The 23,891-nt window shown below is 40.3% G+C and overlaps 1 protein-coding gene across 1 annotated transcript in view; it reads left to right on the forward strand.

Annotated features, from left to right (window-relative positions):
• LOC124550725 (X-ray repair cross-complementing protein 5-like) overlaps positions 1–23,891 on the forward strand; it is a 141,305-nt gene that overhangs the window by 115,477 nt on the left and 1,937 nt on the right. The window contains exons 12-13 of the mRNA XM_047125446.1: positions 4,559–4,765; positions 13,714–13,850. Coding sequence (XP_046981402.1) covers positions 4,559–4,765; positions 13,714–13,850 — 344 coding nt within the window. The remainder of the gene's footprint in view (positions 1–4,558; positions 4,766–13,713; positions 13,851–23,891) is intronic.

The following is a 23,891-nucleotide window of genomic DNA, read 5'->3' on the forward strand; positions in this document are numbered from 1 at the left end:
CCGGAAAGTGTGTGCAAGGGGGGGTGTCACGCATGCTGACTGAGGACTACATGCGGCAACGACTTGATGCTTACCGCGCATTTCTTCACTGCCTTGCAGCCGAACAGGACAACTTTCTGGACGGAGTTGTCATGGGTGACGAAACCTGGGCAAACCACTTTACACCTTTACGGAAAGCAATTCAGCTCCAACAATGAGCTGAAAGAAGAGGTTCATAACTTTCTGAACAGCATGGTAGTGAGCTGGTATGACATGAGCATACAAAATCTGCCACAGCGTCTATAAAAATGCATCGACAGAAATGTTGATTATGTCGAAAAATAGCTAAATGTTTACGCTGTAAACTGATGTAAATCATTGTAGAAATAAACAGGTCTATGTACTTATAAAAATATAGGAGACCTTATTTTTGGGATTATCCTCATACATAGGGATGTCCAAATACTTTTGACCAGATAGTGCCATCAGTAGGAGTGTAATTCAAACTGTAGAGCTCCCACTTTGCTTGTTCAGGAAATATTTTCTAGGTTTTAAAATACAGGGTGATGCATAAGTAGGTATACAGTAAATATTATTATTATTATTAAGTATAGAAAATAGGTTGGTAATGACATGAGAATGAACAATTTATTATAGAAAATTGCAGAAATTAGATATTTGAAGTCACAATAAGTTCAACATCGTAAGTGCCCATTGTCTTATGTGCTCAAATTGCGTGTTCAGGGTTTAAACATTCCTGTTGTACACTCAAGCACTCTTGGGCACTGGAGGTCTACAGTGTTCCATGTCTTGGCATGTTCTCTTATGAATTGACACGTCATCAACAGTACATGGTTTTCTTGCAAAGACTGTATCCGTGATAACATCTCAAAAGAAAGGTCTGGTGATTCAGTTGGCATGTCCACTTATTAGGTAACTTGTTGTCAAGAAACCCAAGCAGGGTTAAGTGTAATGAGGAGCAGCTCCAGCTTGGTGAAAGTAGAACTCTTTATTACCCTGCTGTAGACTTAACTGTATAATTGCAGTATGCAACATCATGTTGAGATAGGCACTGTGGGTAACTATTGTGTGAAAGTAGGGTGGGGGGGGGGGGGGGGGGCAATTGTCCCTTGACACGAAAGGCGTGCCCAAACTACTGCAACCTCAGGTTGATTAAATTGTTTTGTCAATTATAGCATAGCAGTTTCCTGTGGTGTAGTACATACAATCATGCCTGTTAATAGCACCTGACAGCTTAAAATTTGCTTCGTCAGGCAAACACATTTTTGGAATTATGCCATCATGTTGCATTTCTTCATTCAAAAGAATCTTGCAGAGTTTTAAATGATGATTAATTTTAAATGGTGATTTGTATCATTCCGTAGTTTTTTTGTGAAGTAATATTGATTGAGACACTTGCAAACGTAAATGTTGCATTAGGTTACCCAAGGATCTACAGGAAATGTGCAACTTGACACAGGCTCTGCTTTTTTATTTCTTTGGGCTTCATATAAATCCCTAGTACGTAACAACCATTTCATTTTCAAAGGTGATAACACTTTCTGGTTGACCACTCTGTGGTGCATTACAGATATATGAAGTTCGATCAAATTTTTCGCTCTACTTGTAAATTAGAAGCCTTTTGTTTGAGGTGTATTCTATTGTGTCCATTCCCGTTTAAGCTGTTCAGCGTTCTCTATCTTCCAGTATTATTTAATTGTCCGCATATGTTGATTGGTGCTTATATTACAAGCTGTGATTATCAGAATATCTGGAAGAAGGTAGGGAAATTGTCTTAGAAGAGATAAAAATATAGTTACAGATGAATGGAAAAACTGGTAGAAGCCGACCTTGGGGAAGATCAGTTTGGATTCCGTAGAAATATAGGAACACGTGAGGCAATACTGACCCTACGACTTATTTTAGAAGCTAGATTAAGAAAAGGCAAACCTACGTTTGTAGCATTTGTAGACTTAGAGAAAGCTTTTGACAATGTTGACTGGAATACTCTCTTTCAAATTCTGAAGGTGGCGGGGGTAAAATACAGGGAGCGAAAGGCTATTTACAATTTCTACAGAAACCAGATGGCAGTTAAATAAGAGTCGAGGGACATGAAAGGGAAGCAGTGGTTGGGAAGGGAGTGAGACAGCGTTGTAGCCTCTCCCCGATGTTAATCAATCTGTATATTGAGCAAGCAGTGAAGGAAACAAAAGAAAAATTCGGAGTAGGTATTAGAATCCATGGAGAAGAAATAAAAAATTTGAGGTTCACCGATGACTGTAATTCTGTCAGAGACAGCAAAGGACTTGGAAGAGCAGTTGAACGAAATGGACAGTGTCTTGAAAGGAGGATATAAGATGAACATCAACAAAAGCAAAACAAGGATAATGGAATGTACTCGAATTAAGTTGGGTGATGCTGAGGGAATTAGATTAGGAAATGAGACACTTAAAGTAGTAAAGGAGTTTTGCTGCCTGGGGAGCAAAATAACTGATGATGGTTGAAGTAGGGAGGATATAAAATGTAGACTGGCAATGGCAAGGAAAGCGTTTCTGAAGAAGCAAAATTTGTTTACATCGAGTATAGATTTAAGTGTCAGGAAGTCGTTTCTGAAAGTATATGTATGGAGTGTAGCCATGTATGGAAGTGAAACATGGACGATAACTAGTTTGGACAAGAAAAGAATAGAAGCGTACGAAATGTGGTGCTACAGAAGAATGGTGAAGATTAGATGGGTAGATCACATAACTAATGAGGAGGTATTGAATAGAATTGGGGAGAAGAGGAGTTTGTGGCACAACTTGACCAGAAGAAGGGATCGGTTGGTAGGACATGTTCTGAGGCATCAAGGGATCACAAATTTAGTATTGGAGGGCAGCGTGGAAGGTAAAAATCGTAGAGGGAGACTAAGAGATGAATACACTAAGCAGATTCAGAAGGATGTGGACTGCAGTACGTACTGAGAGATGAAGAAGCTTGCACAGTATAGAGTAGCGTGGAGAGCTGCATCAGACCAGTCTCAGGACTGAAGACCACAACAGCAACAGATTGCTTGTCACCGTACAATGTAGATGTTGAGTCACAGAGAAGCACAACAAAGAAATATATACTAAACATGTGAGCTTTTGACCAAAAGCACCTCTTGTGAAGTAGACAATACACAAACTCATTCATTCAAGCCCAACTCATACACACACGACCTTTGTTTCCAGCCACTGAGGCCAGACTGTGAGCAACTGTGTGTGACAGGAGAAGCAGTCTGGGTGGTGGGTGGGGAGGAGGAGGGAAGCCAGGGGAGGGTGGTAGAGGATAAATTGCTGCTTGTGGGAGTGTACAGGGATGAGGTGGGTACAGGGTAGGGCAGCTGGGTGTAGTTGGGAGGTTAGACGAGTGGAGGGGCAGGGGTGGAAAACTAGAGAAATAGAGGAGGAGAACTGTCTCCTTCCCTGCTCCCACTGTGACATTACACAGCTTCCTATTCCACCAGTGTGGCCAGTCTTTTCGCCCCACCGCTACTTCTCTCCTTTTCACTCCCACCACCCCAAACCTGTATCTCCACCCGTCTAACCTCCCAACTGCACCCACTGCCCTACTCTGTCCCCGCCGCTTCCCTGCAAGCTCCTACAAGCAGCATCTTACCCTCCCCCACACCTACGCTGCTATCCATCTCTGTCCTTGCCCCACCCCAGCACCCTCCTGACCCTACCACCGAGATTGGTGCTCCCATCGTGCGCAGTTGCTCGCAGTCTGGCTTCGGTGGCCAGAGACAGTGGTTGTGTGTGTATGAGCTGTGCCTGAGTCAAAGTGTGGGTGTGTGTTATGTACTTTTCAGGAAGTCCTTTTGGTCAAAAGCTCACATTTAGCAGTATTTTTGTTGTGCCTGTCTCCTCCTTAAAATTTCCATTACATGGTGAGTAGCGGTGTATTCTTTTCATAATATTCAAACAATGGAAGCTCCAGTTTGGAATATCAAGAATGTAAGGAAAAGATAGATTGCTACTTATCATTTGGATGACACACAAAGTTGCAGTCAGTCACAATTAACACACTTATAAAAAGCTTTCGGCCACAGACTTCATCAGAAAAAGAAAGAGAACACACACGCACATTCATTCACACAAGCAAGCACACCTCACACACACATGACTGTCATCTCTAGCACAGATCAAAAACTGGATTCCCAGTTTTAGGATGTCGGGACCACTTTGTCTAGTTCAGCTTTCAGTTCTTCATTTCCCAGTAACCTGATGATCTGTGGCTTCATTGTCTGCTGGTACAGATTTTGACAAAACTTCATTGAAAATTTTCTCAAAGTGTAATAACCCCAGACACGGTGGTGGTCCATACTCAACAATACTGTTTGCTACATGTATTGTTAACTGGGGACTACAGTAGTGACATCCTATTCAGAGAAACTCTTTCTTATTTTTCTGTGATCTTGTTACTAGCTGGTTCTTATTAGTCATGTCAGGTTTGTTTCATTCTCAAACGCAATATCTTTTATTTTTTCGATAGTTTAAAAATTAGTCATGTTAGCAACAGAAATGGTTAATACTGCTTTATTGCATATGAATTTCAGCATTCAACAGTATGAAGAGTGCAATAGAGAAGCTTGTGGAACGTTCATTCTCACCCCAGCAGTATCGGAAGGCCCTCTCTGCTGTCAAAACTCTCAGGAGTAAATCTGTGGAAATAGAACCACTCTTATATAATGAGTGGATCACTCAGCATAAGAAAATGCTCAAAATGTTGATGAAGGAAGAATTCTGGAACATGATTGTTGCAGGTAAGTCAGAAAACCATATGTTTAACACCAAATCGTTGTAAGGACAGGAACTGGAAAATAATACAAGGATAGTTCAGTAGCAGCCATGTTAAGAGTGGCAACACCATTTTCCTCAAAAACAAACTACACTGTGCAACAAATTTCCATTGGAAATTTGTAAATTACGTATATTTAGGATTTCTATGTTTGTTGGGATGTAATATGATGTGAAATAGACGCTGAAAGACAGCCTTAGCACCAGCTTCAGTGACATGTGCCCTGTTTTATACCATTGATATACATATTTATTCAGTTTAATTTTACTCATTGCTGTGTGTTGCTTCTGTGACTCTTTTAATTTCATAAAATAACAGACAAATCGCCTACAGTCACAGATCGTGATTTTATTTCAATGTACATAGCATTTCGAGCTCAGGGGGCTCATTTTCAGGTGCCTGACCGCTCTACACCATTCTTCAAATTTAGGTTAATACTGATCTTGTTAAGATTATTTAGGTATATTACAAACTGGCTCTTGTGAATTCCAGCTATACAGAACTAAGACAACATTGACAAATCACTTTCTGTTTTCAGTAGTGGGTACATAATTTTGAAATACAGTATGAGTGGACATATTTATGTGCATACACTGCCAGAAAGGAAAAGTAGTAGACCTGGAAGGACGGTGTTGATTTTAATCCAGTTACGGCATGTGCCACCTGCGGTATAGTAGGTGTACTGATAACAGTTTCAACATTGTCTGCCCACAGACGGTGTAGTGACATTGTTACCACAGTGTTATCTGTGTCTACCCTTTAATAGAGTACGCTCATAGCAGAATGCTCAGCAGGGTGCAAACATTTGAAGCAAGCAGGTAACAATGCCGTGGAGGTGCACTCGTGCTCCCTACAGCCAATTGAACGAGTTTGAAGGGGTCAAACTGTGGCCATCTCAGTGGGGGGATGGTCCTTTCAGAGAATTTCGATGTGCTGTCAGTTGTACCATGTTGCTGGTCTCAGTGGTCATGTGAAGATTCTAACACACATAGACAAGGTTCTGGATGTCTGTGCAGCACAAACATCTGCCAGGATCATCGTATTGTAAGGGCAGTAGTGGCAGATCTTACAGCTACCACAGCATGGATAAAGAGGGCTTGTGAGCCAAGACATGTCAACAGGAACTGTTGCAAACCAGTTACTAGCAGGGGGACTATGGGCACACACACCTCTTGTCCGTCCTCCACTCGTGCCTCAATGTCGACATCCATAGCTCGATTGGTGCTATCTGAGGTTCACTTGGAAGGTGGAACGGCTTGCCGTGGTCTCCAGTGATGATGCAGGTGATAGTTGTTTATGCGTATGACATAGACCTGATGTGGACTCGCATGTGGTGTGCATTTGTCCATGACACACTGTACCCAGCCCAAGTCTGGGGGTCGGGGATGCAATAAGCTACAATTCTCGTTCATCTTCGGTGTTTCTGGAGGGGACACTAACCAGCACTTATTACATGCAGAAAGTTGTTAGACCCATTCTTTTGCTATTCTTGCAACAGGAAGGTGCAGTGTTGTTCCAACAGGATAATGCTCACCCACACACCACTCGTGAACTCTAGGAGTGTTTATGATAAGTGTGTCACTTAGCTGTTGTCCAAGGTTGTTGTTTCTGGAGAAAGGTATTTTTGTATTGGTGTCTCTTTACAAGTTAGCAATTTTTTGTGATGTTGTGCCTATTTAGGGAATGCTTGTAAAGATTTCTGTTTTGTCAGTTGTTTTTCCTGTAGTGCTTCTATTACTGATGTTGGCCTGTATTTTGTTGGAAAGTTTGTTAACTGATTTTACTGAATACGGATTATTTATTGCTGTTGTGTTGATGGTATCTATTTCTTGTGTTAGTGCTGTGAATTTTAAGAATAATGTGTGTGCCCTGTTCATCATGGATCTAAATCCAGCAGACATGTATATTTGGATGGTGTGATGACTCATGTATTGCGATATCAGCATAGGATGGTTTCCTGTAAGTGTAAAAACTATGTTCTTGTTATTCGTCAACGATTGTGAAGTCTATGAAGTTTATGGATTAGTTTCTTTTGTGTTCTGTTGTGAACTTTGTTTTATTATGAAGTGAACTGAATAATGCAAGAAGTTCATAAGTTCATCTTTTGTGCCATCAGTTAGGAGTATAGTGTAATCCACATATCTCCTGTAATAAACAATTTTTTCAGCAAGTTTATTTTTCCCCTCAAAAAAATTATTTTCTAAGTCGTCGTTGAATATGTCAACAAGGGAGTTTGACATTTTGTTACCCATAACTAAGCCTTCTTTATGTTGGTAGCTTTTATCATTAAATGAGAAGTATTTGTGGAACAGTACAAGTTCAGATAGATTGATCAACTCTGAAATCCCAGTATGTTTAGTTTTTTTGTGTTTGATAAGGTTTTATTCTAATAATTTCAGTTGTCTGTTTCGTAGGTACTTTCGTGAGTAGGTTAACAGTGTCGAAGAAGGCAAATCTAGCTTCTCTCGGAATTTTTTTATCTCTGTTGAGGGCTGTTAACACTTCAGTATTTTTGAATTGAAAATGTGGTTTCAAAACTATAAAATTCCTTGAGGGTATGATTTAGTAGTTGGGAAAGTTTGTACAGGCTTCTGGTATATTCTTGGAGTTAACTATCTGTTAAACTGCAGAGTTAGGGTTGTAGATTTTTTGTTGTGTCCAGAATTTGAGGTCGGTGGGGTACGTTAATCTTCAACTTTTTATTTGTTTGTTTATAGGAGGAAGTTGAATGCTAAGAAGACCATAGGCTACTGTAGAAAGTTGTATCTTTTTGAGTACTATTAACATTTTTCAATGTGGTATATGAGGTACTGAGAGCACAAGTAGACTAACCCTGGGGAAGTCAGTATGGAGGAAACAGGCCTAATAATAATGACTCACAAAGAATGTTTTTCTGTGATGCATTGCAGCCTTTTAACATACATATGATGTAACTGGGGTTTTATTGAACAATATTCTGACATAGATACATTACAAATGTTAATTATATAGTAGAATATTAGCAGTTTTGTTGTGGCTTAGTCCACTTTTGCTCTGAGTAGTTGAACATTCTCAATGATAGGTCCGTTAGTACGCTGATTATTCATGCTGTTCATTGCACAAAGTCCATCATAGATTGCATGTGACAATAGTATACATTATTATTATGCACTGTACGGATTACATGTAATATTTTACATTGGTTTCTATAATTTTAAGCACTATGTTGCATTTCAAAATCATCCACAGGGAATGTTTTTACAGCAATTGAAGACACTTTTAAATTTTTGTAGAAATCATGATGAAATGGGGGTACATACGGAAGCAAACTGAACAGATCCTTCTTTTTTGCCTCTGTAATTATGTGTCCATTAGAATAAAGCAGTTTGAGAGTGCTGATGCATGTGGATGTTCGTTTGGCAACATCAATTTCCTGAAATGGATCTTGGCTTTGGTTCGAGTATTTATACCATATTTTGAATCTGTTGGATGCTGCAGCCACTGTATGTTCAACCATTGTACTTTACTATCGCCAGAAGACATTTTTCGATTCTTGATATTTCTTTCAGGTTGTTTTGTTGAAAAGAAACATTCCGCATTCATATTGATTTTCTTTTTTTTGGCTCTCACTACCACATCATTCCAGTGTTCAGGAAGGTAAATATTAGGAAAATACATTTTTCACTTTTGAACCGAGCCAAAATCTTGATCACAGGGCAGGTATGATTGTCCGCTAACTAAAAATTTATGGTCTATTTCCTTCACAGAAAACTCTGAGCTGCTTAAAATGTATTGTCACAGTACAACAACTTTTACGTTTCTATTCTGGCCTCCACACTGATCAGAGTACATATTTAGTGTGGTATAGTCAATGCCCACACCGCGGCACCTGCAGCTGCGTGACCACGGTCTTTACGTCATACAGCCAACGGCCGGCACGCCCCTCTTATGCGCAGCTCTGCACAGCTGTATAGCACAGGCGCAGGCCTCACACACTGAGTGTCTCCGCACTGTCATGGCAACCTCGGCCGGCGTCCTCCCGAGACATAGTCACGTGAGGCCGCGCCGCCAATCGTAACAGGACACGACAAGCGGACTCGGTTACGGCGGGCATATTCCTCCGCCACTCGCCCTATATAGCCGCCACGCCTGGCAGTCTCGTGTCGGGCTGCCTTCTTGTTACGTCGACGTCGCACCCAGGAACGACGCTACATTGTGCTACGAATGTTTAGCATACCGGACTTGGACTCTGCAGCCCAGTCACTGCTCTTGATCAAGCACCAAGTTGTGTTAGTATTGTGGAACTGTTGGCAATAAACAGAATTTGTAACTCACGCCATTCGTTATTTGTTGTTTCTCCAATTACGGATACAACATTTAGTTTTTCAGTCCTGACAAAATTGCGTATGAAATACAGCAAACAAAAACCAATTTCTTGTGCCCCTCTTGATGCAATGGATTCATTCCACAGAAACATGTACGCATCATCACTGTGCATATTGTGGATGCCAAAGCAATGTGTTCACAACTGACATTTGTAATAGCAGCTCCAGTTGAGATGACTGGTGTAGGCAAAGTTTTCATCAAATCAAATGTTATCATTGTAACGTTACTATCTTATCTGTGAAGCAAAGTATCTCTCTCTGTAAATCTGCCCGTGCATATTCTTCTTTTTGCTGATGGAATTCACATTCTGCAATTAAATTCGTTCTCTCCTTATCATTATTGGCAGCTGTCATTTTTACCTGCAAAGCATTGCATGTTTGACAAGAGTCGGACACTGGTGGATGAAATGACAAATTTCAGTTTTCGTAAAAAATTTTGCAAAAAATAAAATGAGAAATGGGTATTTGCTCCTCTGCACAGTACAGTGAATATATGATTGTTAAATTTAAATCTGGTCCCAAATACTTTCTAGTGTTATTGTTATGGTACGCATAATGACTTTCATAAGTCGGAAATTTTCCTATGAAACATTTTACTACATCAACTTTGTGGGGAGATGTTTTATTACCGGGTTCACCTTTACCTCTACCATCACGCAGAGGGGTTGCTTTCCCCCCTATCGATTCTTCCAGCAGATGCAGCTAAAGTACTCTGAAAGAATCTTTTGCACTCTGTAGTTTTAGACCCATTTGAATTGAGCAAGTAATAAAATTTTGTCTTCTCCCTGCATGAATGTTGCTGACCTACTTAAAGACCGTGCTTTATCAACAACTTTAATCATGGTAAACAGGAAAGCCGACTGCAGATCATAGCTGCCTAAATTATAAAATTCATTGAACACTTGTTCCTGCCGTTCTTCGTTGATGTTTTTGTGGCACTCGTACGGGCACGAACACGCGCTGATTGTCCGCAATTCCTTTTGAGGTACAAGGTTACCCTTATGGTTGGCACACTCTTGACCTAAAGTTTTCCGTTCCTTCCTAACATTACGAAGCAATTTATCTTTGTTTCTAAGGTGCTTATTTCCTCGGCTCTATATCATGGCATCGTAGTTTGTCTCTGGCACATCCTCTGGAAAAGTTGTTGCTGCAGCCATGCTCGCTCTCGCTTCTCCTGGTGCTTCTCCATCAGTCGCAAGCATCTCTGTAATAAAAATGTACATCCCTCAACGTAATATTAACTTCATGACAGTAATGGTCAAAGGAGGCATTGGTATGCACAGGCGAAGCAATTGCACAACACGACTCGGCGGGCGGTAAAACGTTGTTGTACCCATAACATTAAAAGTGATCGTTACTCAATTTCACAATGTAGCAATAAATAAAGTATTGTTTGTATTTAAATGTGTTTTCATATGAAAAAAACTTGCATTTTTGTGAACAAAGCCACCGTTTGATATACCTCTCGACGTCTTTGAATGTGAACACGTCAGTGTACATTCGACAATGTTATCTGCAAACAAAAGGAAGGAACACAACAACTAACCTTGCAGTTGCTCCTCTATGCTTTTCGCAGGGGCTTCCAGGCTGAACAACTGACGTACATTTCCACATGGTCACTGGTTCAGTACATTGTTCCACGCTTAATGCACAAGTCCTTCGTTCCCCGTCGTCATGTGCAGTGACGGTGGACGGACAGCACAGAGCAAAAAAGGACTATGACGCAAGTCCACTCTTGCTCTCGATGGTATCTATCGGCAGTTGAGTGCAGCAGCAATGTGTACATTGCTAACTGAGACAAACCTTCAGATAAACAAACAGATCAAAAGGCACTGCATAATAATTGTATACTGTTATCACATCATGTCAGTACCTCAAATCCACAAAAAGTTGGGTTAGTCCGCTTGTGCTCTCAATGCCTCATAATGCGAGTAGGATGCAGACAACACTGGTGCAGTGGTCGATGACTCTTAGTGTTTATATTTTATACATTATTCTGTGGCAGTGCAAATATGATGTTATTAAAAACGTGGTTTATGATATTGAGTTGTTACACCACTTGGCATGGCTGTAGAGTTTTTGTGTAGATTCAGCAACAAAACAAGACAGAAAGCCTGAGAACCATGTTTTGAACTGTTATGATAACCTCATAAATGAAGTCTGATTTAAGGCATAGTTCTATGAGAGTTTGGGTTGCAAAAGTTACTCATCCCAACAAACCTTAGAGCAATCTCAGATCCACTGGAACTTGGCTGCAGAATGTCAGGCAGCCTTAAGAGTTACAGAGACAGAAGGACAGTCACAAGTATGCTGCATTTTGGAAGCTGAGTGTCGCCCGTCTCTTACAGGTTCTGGGGTGCTTGAAAACTCATGATGATGGCATCATTTAAAGGTTGTACAGCAAGCAGAGAGACATACCTGTACATGTGGAACATGGGGGGGAGGGGGCTTTTGGTGAGGCTGCATTTGATTATGATCTATTAGTTGATTATGTTAATCATAAAGTCGTCATTTTAAGGGTTTGAGTGGAAAACTGTAGGCACTATAAAGCATTGAAATGGAAGGGAGAAATGGTTGGTATCTGTTGTTGGTCTTGGAGCAAAGTCTCACTTCCAATACTTGGTGAGTGAGAGGAACTCGTAAAAACTCTACTGCTTTACGAATACAGTGAATCGAGGTGTCTTTTAAATATAATTAAAAAGTATAATTCGTGCTTTCAGATTCATCATACAGCAAAATAATACAAACACTTTCATTATATAACCACAGACTGACACAGCATACATAATTTATACTTATGTCTCTACAGCACTGTATTGACAGATGCTTAGAAATTGCTGTCTTATTTACTCACCATCGCTCATCACAACGAAACTACTGAACTGGAAGAAACTCGACACTAGAACAGAAGGAGCAACATTCACAAAGAATGAAATCAGTGTGGGCCAAAGGAAACTACAGATGAAAACAAAGAAGCAGAAACAATGTTGGTCTATCATATCCTCCAGAAAAATGATTCAACATTTACTTGGATTGCCTGTGTTTTAAGATATACTGTACTATGCTGTTGCAAATACATTTCTTCTCCTTCACACAGCTATAGATTTGTAGCAGTGTCTGTTCCTTCAGATATGCATGCATGTCTGAAGAAAATTGCGTAGTACTCGTAAAACACAGACACTGCGAAATAGTTTTGTATACCTAGATAGTCCACGACAATAATGAATAAATCTCTCCCTGTGCAGGAATCACTGCAACTGTGCAAATGCGGGATGCGGACAAACGGTGACATATAGAGGTTTGAGCCAGTGTGGGAGGCACGCTTGGATGGCCAAAGTGGTTAAGGCGACTGCTTGTGTAAAGCAGGAAATCCGGGTTTGAGAACCAGTCCAGCACAAATTTTCACATGTCACTAATAAAGTGTGCACCTGAAGTATAATAGTATTTGAAATTCCAAATATATTTCTTGTGATTCAACATTTGTTGATCAAGTGCCAGTTTGATAATAAATATTGAAGTCAAATAAACGTAAAGAAAAAGTGTTGCCACTAGCAAGAATCAAATCAGACCTGGCTTCACGATTAGAAAATACAATGCTTCGTCATACAGACAGTGTTGTTAAAAGAGCTGAAATGTTTTATGCAATAAGACTTAACAGTACTCCAAAATCTTCAAAGTCAAAATTTTCTGGTCCTTTTTGACAGGTGTGTCAAACTCCTTTAGGAAACTGATGTGCAGGCATTTATCATCAAATTCTATGAGCACGAAGTACGCCAGTTGTCAGTGATAACTCCTCAGCAGAATATACTGAAGTGTCTGCCATGTAGCCGGCTGGAGTGACCGAGCGGTTCTAGGCGCCTCGGGCATGGATGTGTGTGATGTCCTTAGGTTAGTTAGGTTTAATTAGTTCTAAGTTCTAGGGGACTGATGACCTCAGATGTTAAGTCCCATAGTGCTCAGAGCCATTTGAACCATTTTTTGTCTGCCATGTACATAGTAATCTATCTGTTGATGTCAGATTTGTTTTAATGTCGACTGACAGATGGCAGCACTCATAAGTAACACTGACTTGTGTGAGTGACAACATCTGTCTTCAAATGTAGCTACTTATTGTACCAGTGTCATAGAGTGGAACACCCACATGTGTGATCAGTTTCTTCATCTTTCCCTCTACTCCTCCTCAAGCAAGATGGTCGCTCTAAGCCTGGTTTTTATGAGGGGCACATCGCTCTGCCCCCCCCCCCCCCCACCCACCACCACCACCACCACCACCACCACCACCACCACCACCACCACCCACCTCCCAGCCTTCAACCAATTCCTCTTCCTGACCCTGAACCTACAGTTCCGGAAGCTAGAAGTGCTGTGATCTATTTTTATCCATTCCTGCCTGCAGTACAGGCAATTGTACCTCCAAGAGGTAAAGTTTCTGTGGCTCTATGAATTCAGTAATTCTCTGAACTGAATTTTCCATGTTATATAATTAAATTAAATTTATGTTGAGATGCAGCAGTGTTCCCAGTAACTACAGACTTAATGTTTTCCACAGCAAAACTTGGTCTCATATCATCCTCCGAGTCCGTGAGAAGTTCTGTGAGTGAAAAAGAAGCGAATGACTTTTTCAGTGCAGATGTTAGAGAGTCCATAAAGAGTGAAGATGATGGCTTTGAAGATGAAGATGATTTAGTAAGTACTACCAGTACTATAGAATTTTCGAAATGTTCAAGCCTACAGCAGTGTTTATGTTTGCATAATATTCATGTAGTTCTGCATCAGTGGACCTCCACAAAACTGCTTCGAATGAATGAAGTGGAGCAGGGCTGGGGCTCCAGCTCATCTACGGGAAGACAGTAGTCAAACCTCTGGCCGTCCAGATTTGGGTTTCATGTAATTCCTGTAAATCTTTTCAGTGTAAAGCTGGGATGGATCCCCTGAAAGAACATGGCTAATTCCTTCTTCCTCAGCCCCTTTCCACCAATCCAAGCAGTTGTCCAGCTCTAATTACCTCCTTTACATGGAAACATGAAACTCTAATTTGACTATTAAGTGTAGGTCAGACAGAACTCATACAGTTTTATTTATTGGCTGTACCATTTCGACTTTTCAGTTATTATCAGTAGCCCTATAGAACTAGAAACAGTGTACAATAACATCTTGTCAGCATAACATTAACAAATTAAAAAACTTTTAACTAAACACCATACATTATAGTGTCATTTTTATTTATGTAATGTAGTTAGCTGTTTGTTTAATTTGTTAACTTAATGTAATTTAATTGGGCTGTTAATAAAAAAAATTGAAATGTCAAAACCAGTGTAGACAATGTATAAATTTGTGTAAGCACTTCCTGTCCTAGACTTAATAGTCAGAGTTACTGAGCTCACAAAATGTGTGACAAATATGAACAGATTAAATCCTAATCTTCCTCCCTTGAACACTGATTTATCGATACACTCCAAGACAAACAAATTATGCACCATGGAGGAATTATTCAAATGGGATGGAAATCAGTAGATGTGATGTACATGTACAGACAAAACAAATTATTACAGTTTCAGAAAAATTGGATGATTTATTCAAGAGAAAGAGTGTCACAAAGTTACCAAGTCAACAATGAGCAGTTATTCAGCATGACATTATTTGATAGAATTCTTAGATGTCCTTCTGACTGATATCGTACCAAAGTCTGTCCAATTGGCTTGTTAGATCATCAAAATCCCGAGCTGGTTGAAGGACCCTATCCGTAAGGCTCAAAGTGTTCTCAGTCAGGGAGAGATAAGGCAAAGTTGCTGGTCAAGGTAGCGTTTGGTAAACACAAAGACAAGCAGTAGAAACTCTCACCGTGAGCAGACATGCATTTTTTTTGTTGAAATGTAAGCCCACAATGGCTTGCCATGAAGGGCAACAAACAGGGCGTAGAAAATCGTCAACGTATGTCTATACTGTAAGAGTGCTGTAGATGACAACCAAAGGGGTCCTGCTATGAAAAGAGATAGCACCCCAGATTATCACTCCCAGTTCTCAGGCCATATGGAGGCTGACAGTCTGGTTGGTATCCCACTGTTTTCAGGTGCGTTTCCAAACACGTCTTCACTGCTCATTGGGGCTCAATTTAAAGCAAAGTCATATCTGAAGATTTTTTTAATTATTAAAAATGAAATTCCTCCAGCTGTACTTAAGATTTTTTATTTACTTCGCTACTAGTTTCGGCATTGCGTCAATGTCATCTTCAGGCCCGTACACTTTGCTGAAATCAGCCACACATAACTGATTGCAGCAAAGTGCACGGGCCTGAAAATGGCATTGACGCAATGCCGAAACTAGTAGCGAAGTAAATAAAAAATGTTAAGTACAGCTGCAGGAATTTCATTTTTAATAAAAACTATACCAGCTGTGTCCCACCTTCATCCAGTTTAAATATGGAGGTATTAATCTCTGAAGATAGTCCTTCCCTCCATGAACCATAGACCTTGCCGTTGGTGGGTAGGCTTGCGTGCCTCAGCGATACAGATAGCCGTACCGTAGGTGCAACCACAACGGAGGGGTATCTGTTGAGATGCCAGACAAACGTATGGTTCCTGAAGAGGGGCAGCAGCCTTTTCAGTAGTTGCAGGGGCAACAGTCTGGATGATTGACTGATCTGGCCTTGTAACACTAACCAAAACGGCCTTGCTGTGCTGGTACTGCGAACAGCTGAAAGCAAGGGGAAACTATGGCCGTAATTTTTCCCGAGGGCATGCAGCTTTACTGTATGGATAAATGATGATGGTGTCCTCTTGGGTAAAATATTCCGGAGGTAAAATAGTCCCCCATTCGGATCTCCAGGCGGGGACTACTCAAGAGGGCATCATTATCAGGAGAAAGAAAACTGGCATCCTACGGATCGGAGCGTGGAATGTCAGATCCCTTAATGGGGCAGGTAGATTAGAAAATTTAAAAAGGGAAATGGATTGGTTAAAGTTAGATATAGTGGGAATTGGCGAAGTTCGGTAGCAGGAGGAACAGGACTTTTGGTCAGGTAAATACAGGGTTATAAATACAAAATCAAATAGGGGTAATGCAGGAGTAGGTTTAATAATGAATAAAAAAATAGGAGTTCGGGTAAGCTACTACAAACAACATAGTGAACGCATTATTGTGGCCAAGATAGACACGAATCCCACGCTTACCACAGTAGTACAAGTCTATATGCCAACTAGCTCTGCAGATGACGAAGAAATTGAAGAAATGTATGATGAGATAAAAGAAATTATTCAGATTGTGAAGGGAGACGAAAATTTAATAGTCATGGGTGACTGGAGTTCGATAGTAGGAAAAGGGAGAGAAGGAAACGTAGTAGGTGAATATGGATTGCGGGGAAGAAATGAAAGAGGAAGCCAGCTTGTAGAATTTTGCACAGAGCATAACTTAATCATAGCTAACACTTGGTTCAAGAATCATAAAAGAAGGTTGTATACATGGAAGAAGCCTGGAGATACTGACAGGTTTCAGATAGATCATATAATGGTAAGACAGAGATTTAGGATCCAGGTTTTAAATTGTAAGACATTTCCAGGGGCAGGTGTGGACTCTGACCACAACCTATTGGTTATGACCTGTAGATTAAAACTGAAGAAACTGCAAAAAGGTGGGCATTTAAGGAGATGGGACCTGGATAAACTGACTAAACCAGAGGTTGTACAGGGTTTCAGGGAGAGCATAAGGGAACAATTAACAGGAATGGGGGAAGGAAATACAGTAGAAGAAGAATGGGTAGCTTTCAGGGATGAAATAGTGAAGGCAGCAGAGGATCAAATAGGTAAAACGATGAGGGCTAGTAGAAACCCTTGGGTAACAGAAGAAATATTGAATTTAATTGATGAAAGGAGAAAATACAAAAATGCAGTAAATGAAGCAGGCAAAAAGGAATATAAACATCTCAAAAATGAGATTGACAGGAAGTGCAAAATGGCTAAGCAGGCATGGCTAGAGGACAAATGTAAAGATGTAGAGTCTTATCTCACTGGGGGTAAGATTGATACTGCCTACAGGAAAATTAAAGAGACCTTTGGAGAAAAGAGAACCACTTGTATGAATACCAAGAGCTCAGATGGAAACCCAGTTCTAAGCAAAGAAGGGAAAGCAGAAAGGTGGAAGTAGTATATAGAGGGACTATACAAGGGCGATGTACTTGAGGACAATATTATGGAAATGGAAGAGGATGTAGATGAAGATGAAATGGGAGATACGATACTGCGTGAAGAGTTAGACAGAGCACTGAAAGACCTGAGTCGAAACAAGGCCCCGGAAGTAGACAGCATTCCATTAGAACTACTGACGGCCTTGGGAGAGCCAGTCCTGACAAAACTCTACCATCTGGTGAGCAAGATGTATGTGACAGGTGAAATACCCTCAGACTTCAAGAAGAATATAATAATTCCAATCCCAAAGAAAGCGGGTGTTGACAGATGTGAAAATTACCGAACTATCAGTTTAATAAGTCACAGCTGCAAAATACTAACGCAAATTCTTTACAGGCAAATGGAAAAACTGGTAGAAGCCGACCTCGGGGAAGATCAGTTTGGATTCCGTAGAAATATGGGAACATATGAGGCAATACTGACCCTACGACTTATCTTAGAAGCTAGACTAACCTACATTTCTAGCATTTGTAGACTTAGAGAAAGCTTTTGACAATGTTGACTGGAATACTCTCTTTCAAATTCTAAAGCTGACAGGGGTAAAATACAGGGAGCAAAAGGCTGTTTACAATTTGTACAGAAACCAGATGGCAGTTATAAGAGTCGAGGGGCATGAAAGGGAAGCAGTGGTTGGGAAGGGAGTGAGACAGGGTTGTAGCCTCTCCCTGATGCTTTCAACTATTCAATCTGTATATTGAGCAATCAGTAAAGGAAACAAAAGAAAAGTTTGGAGTAGGTATTAAAATTCATGGAGAAGAAATAAAAACTTTGAGGTTCGCCGATGACATTGTAATTCTGTCAGACAGCAAAAGACTTGGAAGAGCAGTTGAACGGAATGGACAGTGTCTTGAATGGAGGATATAAGATGGACATCAACAAAAGCAAAATGAGGATAATGGAATGTAGTCGAATTAAGTCGGGTGATGCTGAGGGAATTAGATTAGGAAATGAGACACTTAAAGTAGTAAAGGAGTTTTGCTATTTGGGGAGCAAAATAACTGATGATGGTCGAAGTAGAGAGGATATAAAATGTAGACTGGCTATGGCAAGGAAAGCATTTCTGAAGAGGAAAAATTTGTTAACATCGAGTATAGATTTAAGTGTCAGGAAGTCATTTCTGAAAGTATTTGTATGGAGTGTAGCCATGTATGGAAGTGAAACATGGACGATAAACAGTTTGGACAAGAAGAGAATAGAAGCTTTTGAAATGTGGTGCTACAGAAGAATGCTGAAGATTAGATGGGTAGATCACATAACTAATGAGGAGATATTGAATAGGATTGGGGAGAAGAGGAGTTTGTGGCACAACTTGGCTAGAAGAAGAGATCGGTTGGTCGGACATGTTCTGAGGCATCAAAGGATCACCAATTTAGTACTGGAGGGCAGCGTGGAGGGTAAAAATCGTAGAGGGAGACCAAGAGATGAATACATTAAGCAGATTCAGAAGGATGTAGGCTGCAGTACGTACTGGGAGATGAAGAAGCTTGGAGAGCTGCGTCAAACCAGTCTCATGACTGAAGACCTCAACAACAACAACAACAACAACAACAACAGTCCTACTCCAGTCAGTGGGATTCCAGAACACTGCTTCTCCAATCAGTTGCACTGGCCATACGAGTCACCTGTTTCAGGAAAACGTTTCCACATAGCAGTACATCGAAAAGATAGAGCTGTGCAATAACGAAAACTTATTGCCTGGGTTACCCAACAGGTAGGGGGTATGGAATAAACATTGCATATACCGAGCGAGGTGGCGCAGTGGTTAGACACTGGACTCGCATTCGGAAGGACGACGGTTCAATCCCGCGTCCGGCCATCCTGATTTAGGTTTTCCGTGATTTCCCTAAATCACTCCAGGCAAATGCCGGGATGGTTCCTCTGAAAGGGCACGGCCGACTTCCTTCCCCATCCTTCCCTAATCCGATGAGACCGATGACCACGCTGTCTGGTCTCCTTCCCCAAACCAACCAACCAACCAACCAACCAAACATTGCATATAACAGTAATGAAAATACGTAATAGAAAATAGTTAACACCAGTTTAAAAAAAGATTAAAACTTATGGTCAATGTGGCAGTAACAGAAATAAATGGTAGGTAAACTGTTTTCTATTACATGTTTCTATGCACCACACTTCAGTCTGCTATAGGTAAATGGTTGCCTTTCCCTTATTTGACGAATCAGTGTTTCGGTAGTTCTAGTGTTTTCATTTGCATTTTTATAGCCATTTTATAGCTTTGTGATAAGTAAAGACTCTCATCAGTTTTCTGGAGATTATTCTGAAAATTAGCTGCACCTTTTGGTCATTTGTACCTCCCAATTCTTGGAACTGAATCTCCCAATATTTTATTTTTGAAAGTTGCCAGGAATACTGTCATCAGTTAACCTAAAGGCCTCACATACGAGGTGCATTCAAGTTCTAAGGCCTCCGATTGTTTTTTCTAATTAACTACTCACCCGAAATCGATGAAACTGGCGTTACTTCTCGACGTAATCGCCCTGCAGACGTACAAATTTTCCACAAGGCTGACGCCATGATTCCATGGCAGCGACGAAGGCTTCTTTAGGAGTCTGTTTTGACCACTGGAAAATCGCTGAGGCAATAGCAGCACGGCTGGTGAATGTGCGGCCACGGAGAGTGTCTTTCATTGTTGGAAAAAGCCAAAAGTCACTAGGAGCCAGGTCAGGTGAGTAGGGAGCATGAGGAATCACTTCAAAGTTGTTATCACGAAGAAACTGTTGCGTAACATTAGCTCGATGTGCGGGTGCGTTGTCTTGGTGAAACAGCACACACGCAGCCCTTCCAGGACGTTTTTGTTGCAGTGCAGGAAGGAATTTGTTCTTCAAAACATTTTCGTAGGATGCACCTGTTACAATAGTGCCCTTTGGAACGCAATGGGTAAGGATTACGCCCTCGCTGTCCCAGAACATGGACACCATCATTTTTTCAGCACTGGCGGTTACCCAAAATTTTTTTGGTGGCGGTGAATCTGTGTGCTTTCATTGAGCTGACGGGCGCTTTGTTTCTGGATTGAAAAATGGCATCCACTTCTTATCCATTATGTGACATCAGCTATGAGTGGCTGACAAAAGTGATTTATGCAGTGTAATCTCGATTTCAGTGCTTCAGGAGCTACCATGCTGTATTTGGTGGGATTTGATTTATGCTTCATAATACGAACATATGCAGTGTATATGTTGCCAAGCATCAAAGATCTTTCCAGAATGCATTGTTTTTTGCTGGGTTGTCTAAAGTGCTGGGAAGTTTTATGTCAGTACATAAAACTTTTACCATTCAAAGGATTCATAAGTTTTAAAGCGCTGAGGGAAAGTATATTGTCACTTAACATGAATAAAATGAACCTTCACCTGTGGTTATAGTGTATTTTCATCTGTAAAAAGGTGTATTATTATCTGAAAAAAGTATTTTTTACCAGGAGATCCAGGGATTTGTTTATTTATTTTTTCTGCCGTGTATACTCCCTAGTGAGCACAAGGGAGGTAAAGATCAGTTAATACTGAAAACTTAGTAGTGGGATTGCACAGTTTAACTATATTATGAGTAGTACCTAAAATTTATTAATAACAAAGCAGCCCAACATTCTTATTGGGATGTTACCTGTGCTGTCTGCCAGTGCAGTCAGTTGTCTCATAAACTGAACATAATTTCAATTACTCTCAAAACCATTAAACCCCTAATTCTTTAAAGAATCAATCTCCCAGGTATAAAACAGCTTCAGACATGTAACTACTTTTCAAATGAATTAATGTGTTAAATATCGTATGTTAAGCATGTAAGCAATGCAGAGTTCAAAAATAATTTCGGACCTGTTCTAAAGTGTGATGGAAGTTGCTAAGTAGGTACTCTCATTGTGAAACGCTGGATGAATGTGGTCTGGGTTATTTGCTTTCCATTTTAAGCAAAAGCTAGTTTTTCCCACATCTCAGTGTTTCTAAAGACTTCTCCTAAACTATATTTCATACAGTGATACAATTTTGTAAGTATATGGCGAGATATACAAGGTGAGACAGGAGGAAACGTTCATGCTTTGAGGGGCGATAGTACTCGTGATGCTGAATAAAAAAACTTGCTGTGGACTTATGCCCTATTCTGAATGGTTTCCGAGAAAGAATACATTTAAATGACCTTGTGGATGACATCGGAAATTCACTGAGGCTTTTTGCAGATGATGCTGTGGTGTATCAAGAGGTTGTAACAATGGAAAATTGTGCTGAAATGCAGGAGGATCTGCAACGAATTGATGCATGGTGCAGGGAATGACAATTGAATCTCAATGTAGACAAGTGTAATGTGCTGCGAATACATAGAAAGATAGTTCCCTTATCATTTAGCTACAAAATAGCAGGTCAGCGACTGGAAGCAGTTAATTCCATAAATTGCCTGGGAGTACGCATTAGGAGTGATTTAAAATGGAATGATCATATAAAGTTGATCGTGGGTAAAGCAGACGCCACACTGAGATTCATTGGAAGAATCCTAAGGAAATGCAATCCGAAAACAAAGAAAGTAGGTTACAGTACGCTTGTTCACCCACTGCTTGAATACTGCTCAACAGTGTGGGATCCGTACCAGATAGGGTTGATAGAAGAGAAAGAGAAGATCCAATGGAGAGCAGCGTGCTTCGTTACAGGATCATTTAGTAATCGCGAAAGCGTTACGGAGATGATAGATAAATTCCAGTGGAAGACCCTGCAGGAGAGACGCTCAGTAGCTCGGTACGGGCTTTTGTTAAAGTTTCGAGAACATACCTTCACCGAAGAGTCAAGCAGTATATTGCTCCCTCCTACGTATATCTCGCGAAGAGACCGTGAGGATAAAATCAGAGAGATTAGAGCCCACACATAAGCATACTGAAAAGCCTTCTTTCCACTAACAATACGAGACTGGAATAGAAGGGAGAACCGATAGAGGTACTGAAGGTACCCTCCGCCACACACCGTCAGGCGGCTTGCGGAGTATGGATGTAGATGTAATATTCATTGTTATTTGTTTTCTGTACTATCAAACATTGTCACTGTTTACAATGTACCACAGTAGTGTAGAGCAAATTGAGATAAACAGTTTGATTTGGGACACTTGTTATCTATCTAGTCGAGAAGCTACCTCAAATTGGCCTACGAAAAGGCTACGTAAGACTCAGAGCATGTGCGTCATGTGATTTTTTTCAACATTCTTGCATTCTCTTTGTACAAACTGTTAGTTCTAGAGAAAAAAATAAATAGGACCTTTTTTATAGGAAATTTAATGTAGTTTAATTTTGTACTGCGGCACATTTTTGCTGGAGGGTGCGGTTTTGAAGTTATTCAAGAAAAATACGCAAAAGTTGTATTAAATGTGTTCTATCTTGGAAACTATTCGAAATAGGGCATACGTCCATATGAAGTTTTTTGTTTAGTATCACAAGTACGGTCACCCCTCAAAGCATGTACCTTTCCTCCTGACTCACTCTGTATATAGATACAGTCTGCAAAATGTGTTGCAAATAGAGTTAAAGAAGTAATAAACTGAAACGCTGTGCCTGACACATCATGTTAAGCAGAAACTAGTTCTTCAAGCATCTAAACATCCATGGCATCTTATCTCCTGAACTATATCTCCTACAGTGATAAAATTTGTGGGTACTGTCTGCAAAATATCCTGTTAATAGTGTCAGTAGTAAAGAAGTAATAAATTACAACATCATGACTGATGCTGGCGATTTACCGTGAGAATAGTGAAAATGTAGTAAGCGCTAAATCTTTTTCTGTTCATCATTTCGTGAGGTGTGTCAGTGAGAAAAAGCCTCATAAAGGTTTGAAATTATGTCTAAAGTTTGTTAGAAGTCACTAAGCACTCTCATACTCAAACACTGGATAAATATAGTCAGAACTGTACCTCCTAATGAGTGGATTGTGACAGAATTTTAAATTTTTAAATTTGTTTAATACTTATGTGAAATTTGAAAATCAAAATTTTGTTGCCCCGTAGGCCATTAGAGAGGCAACCAGTAACTGGGTATATGATACATCTACCAGGTTAGTTGGTTAGTAATGTAGATAATCAAATAAATAAGCATTATTGTAAATACAGTGTGTAGTGAGTATGAAGATTTCCTGTCATACACACCATGGCTATTGTGTGTAGTTGTCCTGTCTGATTTGTTAAACTGATTTTCAGTTAGTTTGCCTTTTACTGGCAGAATGTGACTTAACAAGCAGAAATGGGAATATTGTGTCAACAAGATCTTACAAGTGACACTTCTGTTGTGTTTAGCTCGTTCACTTAGATAGTTGTTATTTTCGTAAAATATGACTATTACCTTTTTCTTAATTCTACTGACTTACTTTGTGTAGCTACAAACATTGTAACAAATTGTTCCTCACATCACATTCTTTGAAATGATCATGCTTCCCCTTGTCTTGTGTGGTCACTGTTGTACAAATGTGTACTGAAGTCACAAGCATTGAGTGGCTCCACACTGACTTTGGTGATACCGCTTGTAGTCTGCAGCTTTCGGTAGCAGCTGGATCTGACAGGAGCAACTATG

Source organism: Schistocerca americana, chromosome 9, assembly GCF_021461395.2.
Source record: "Schistocerca americana isolate TAMUIC-IGC-003095 chromosome 9, iqSchAmer2.1, whole genome shotgun sequence".
Classification (NCBI taxonomy): Eukaryota; Metazoa; Arthropoda; class Insecta; order Orthoptera; family Acrididae; genus Schistocerca; species Schistocerca americana.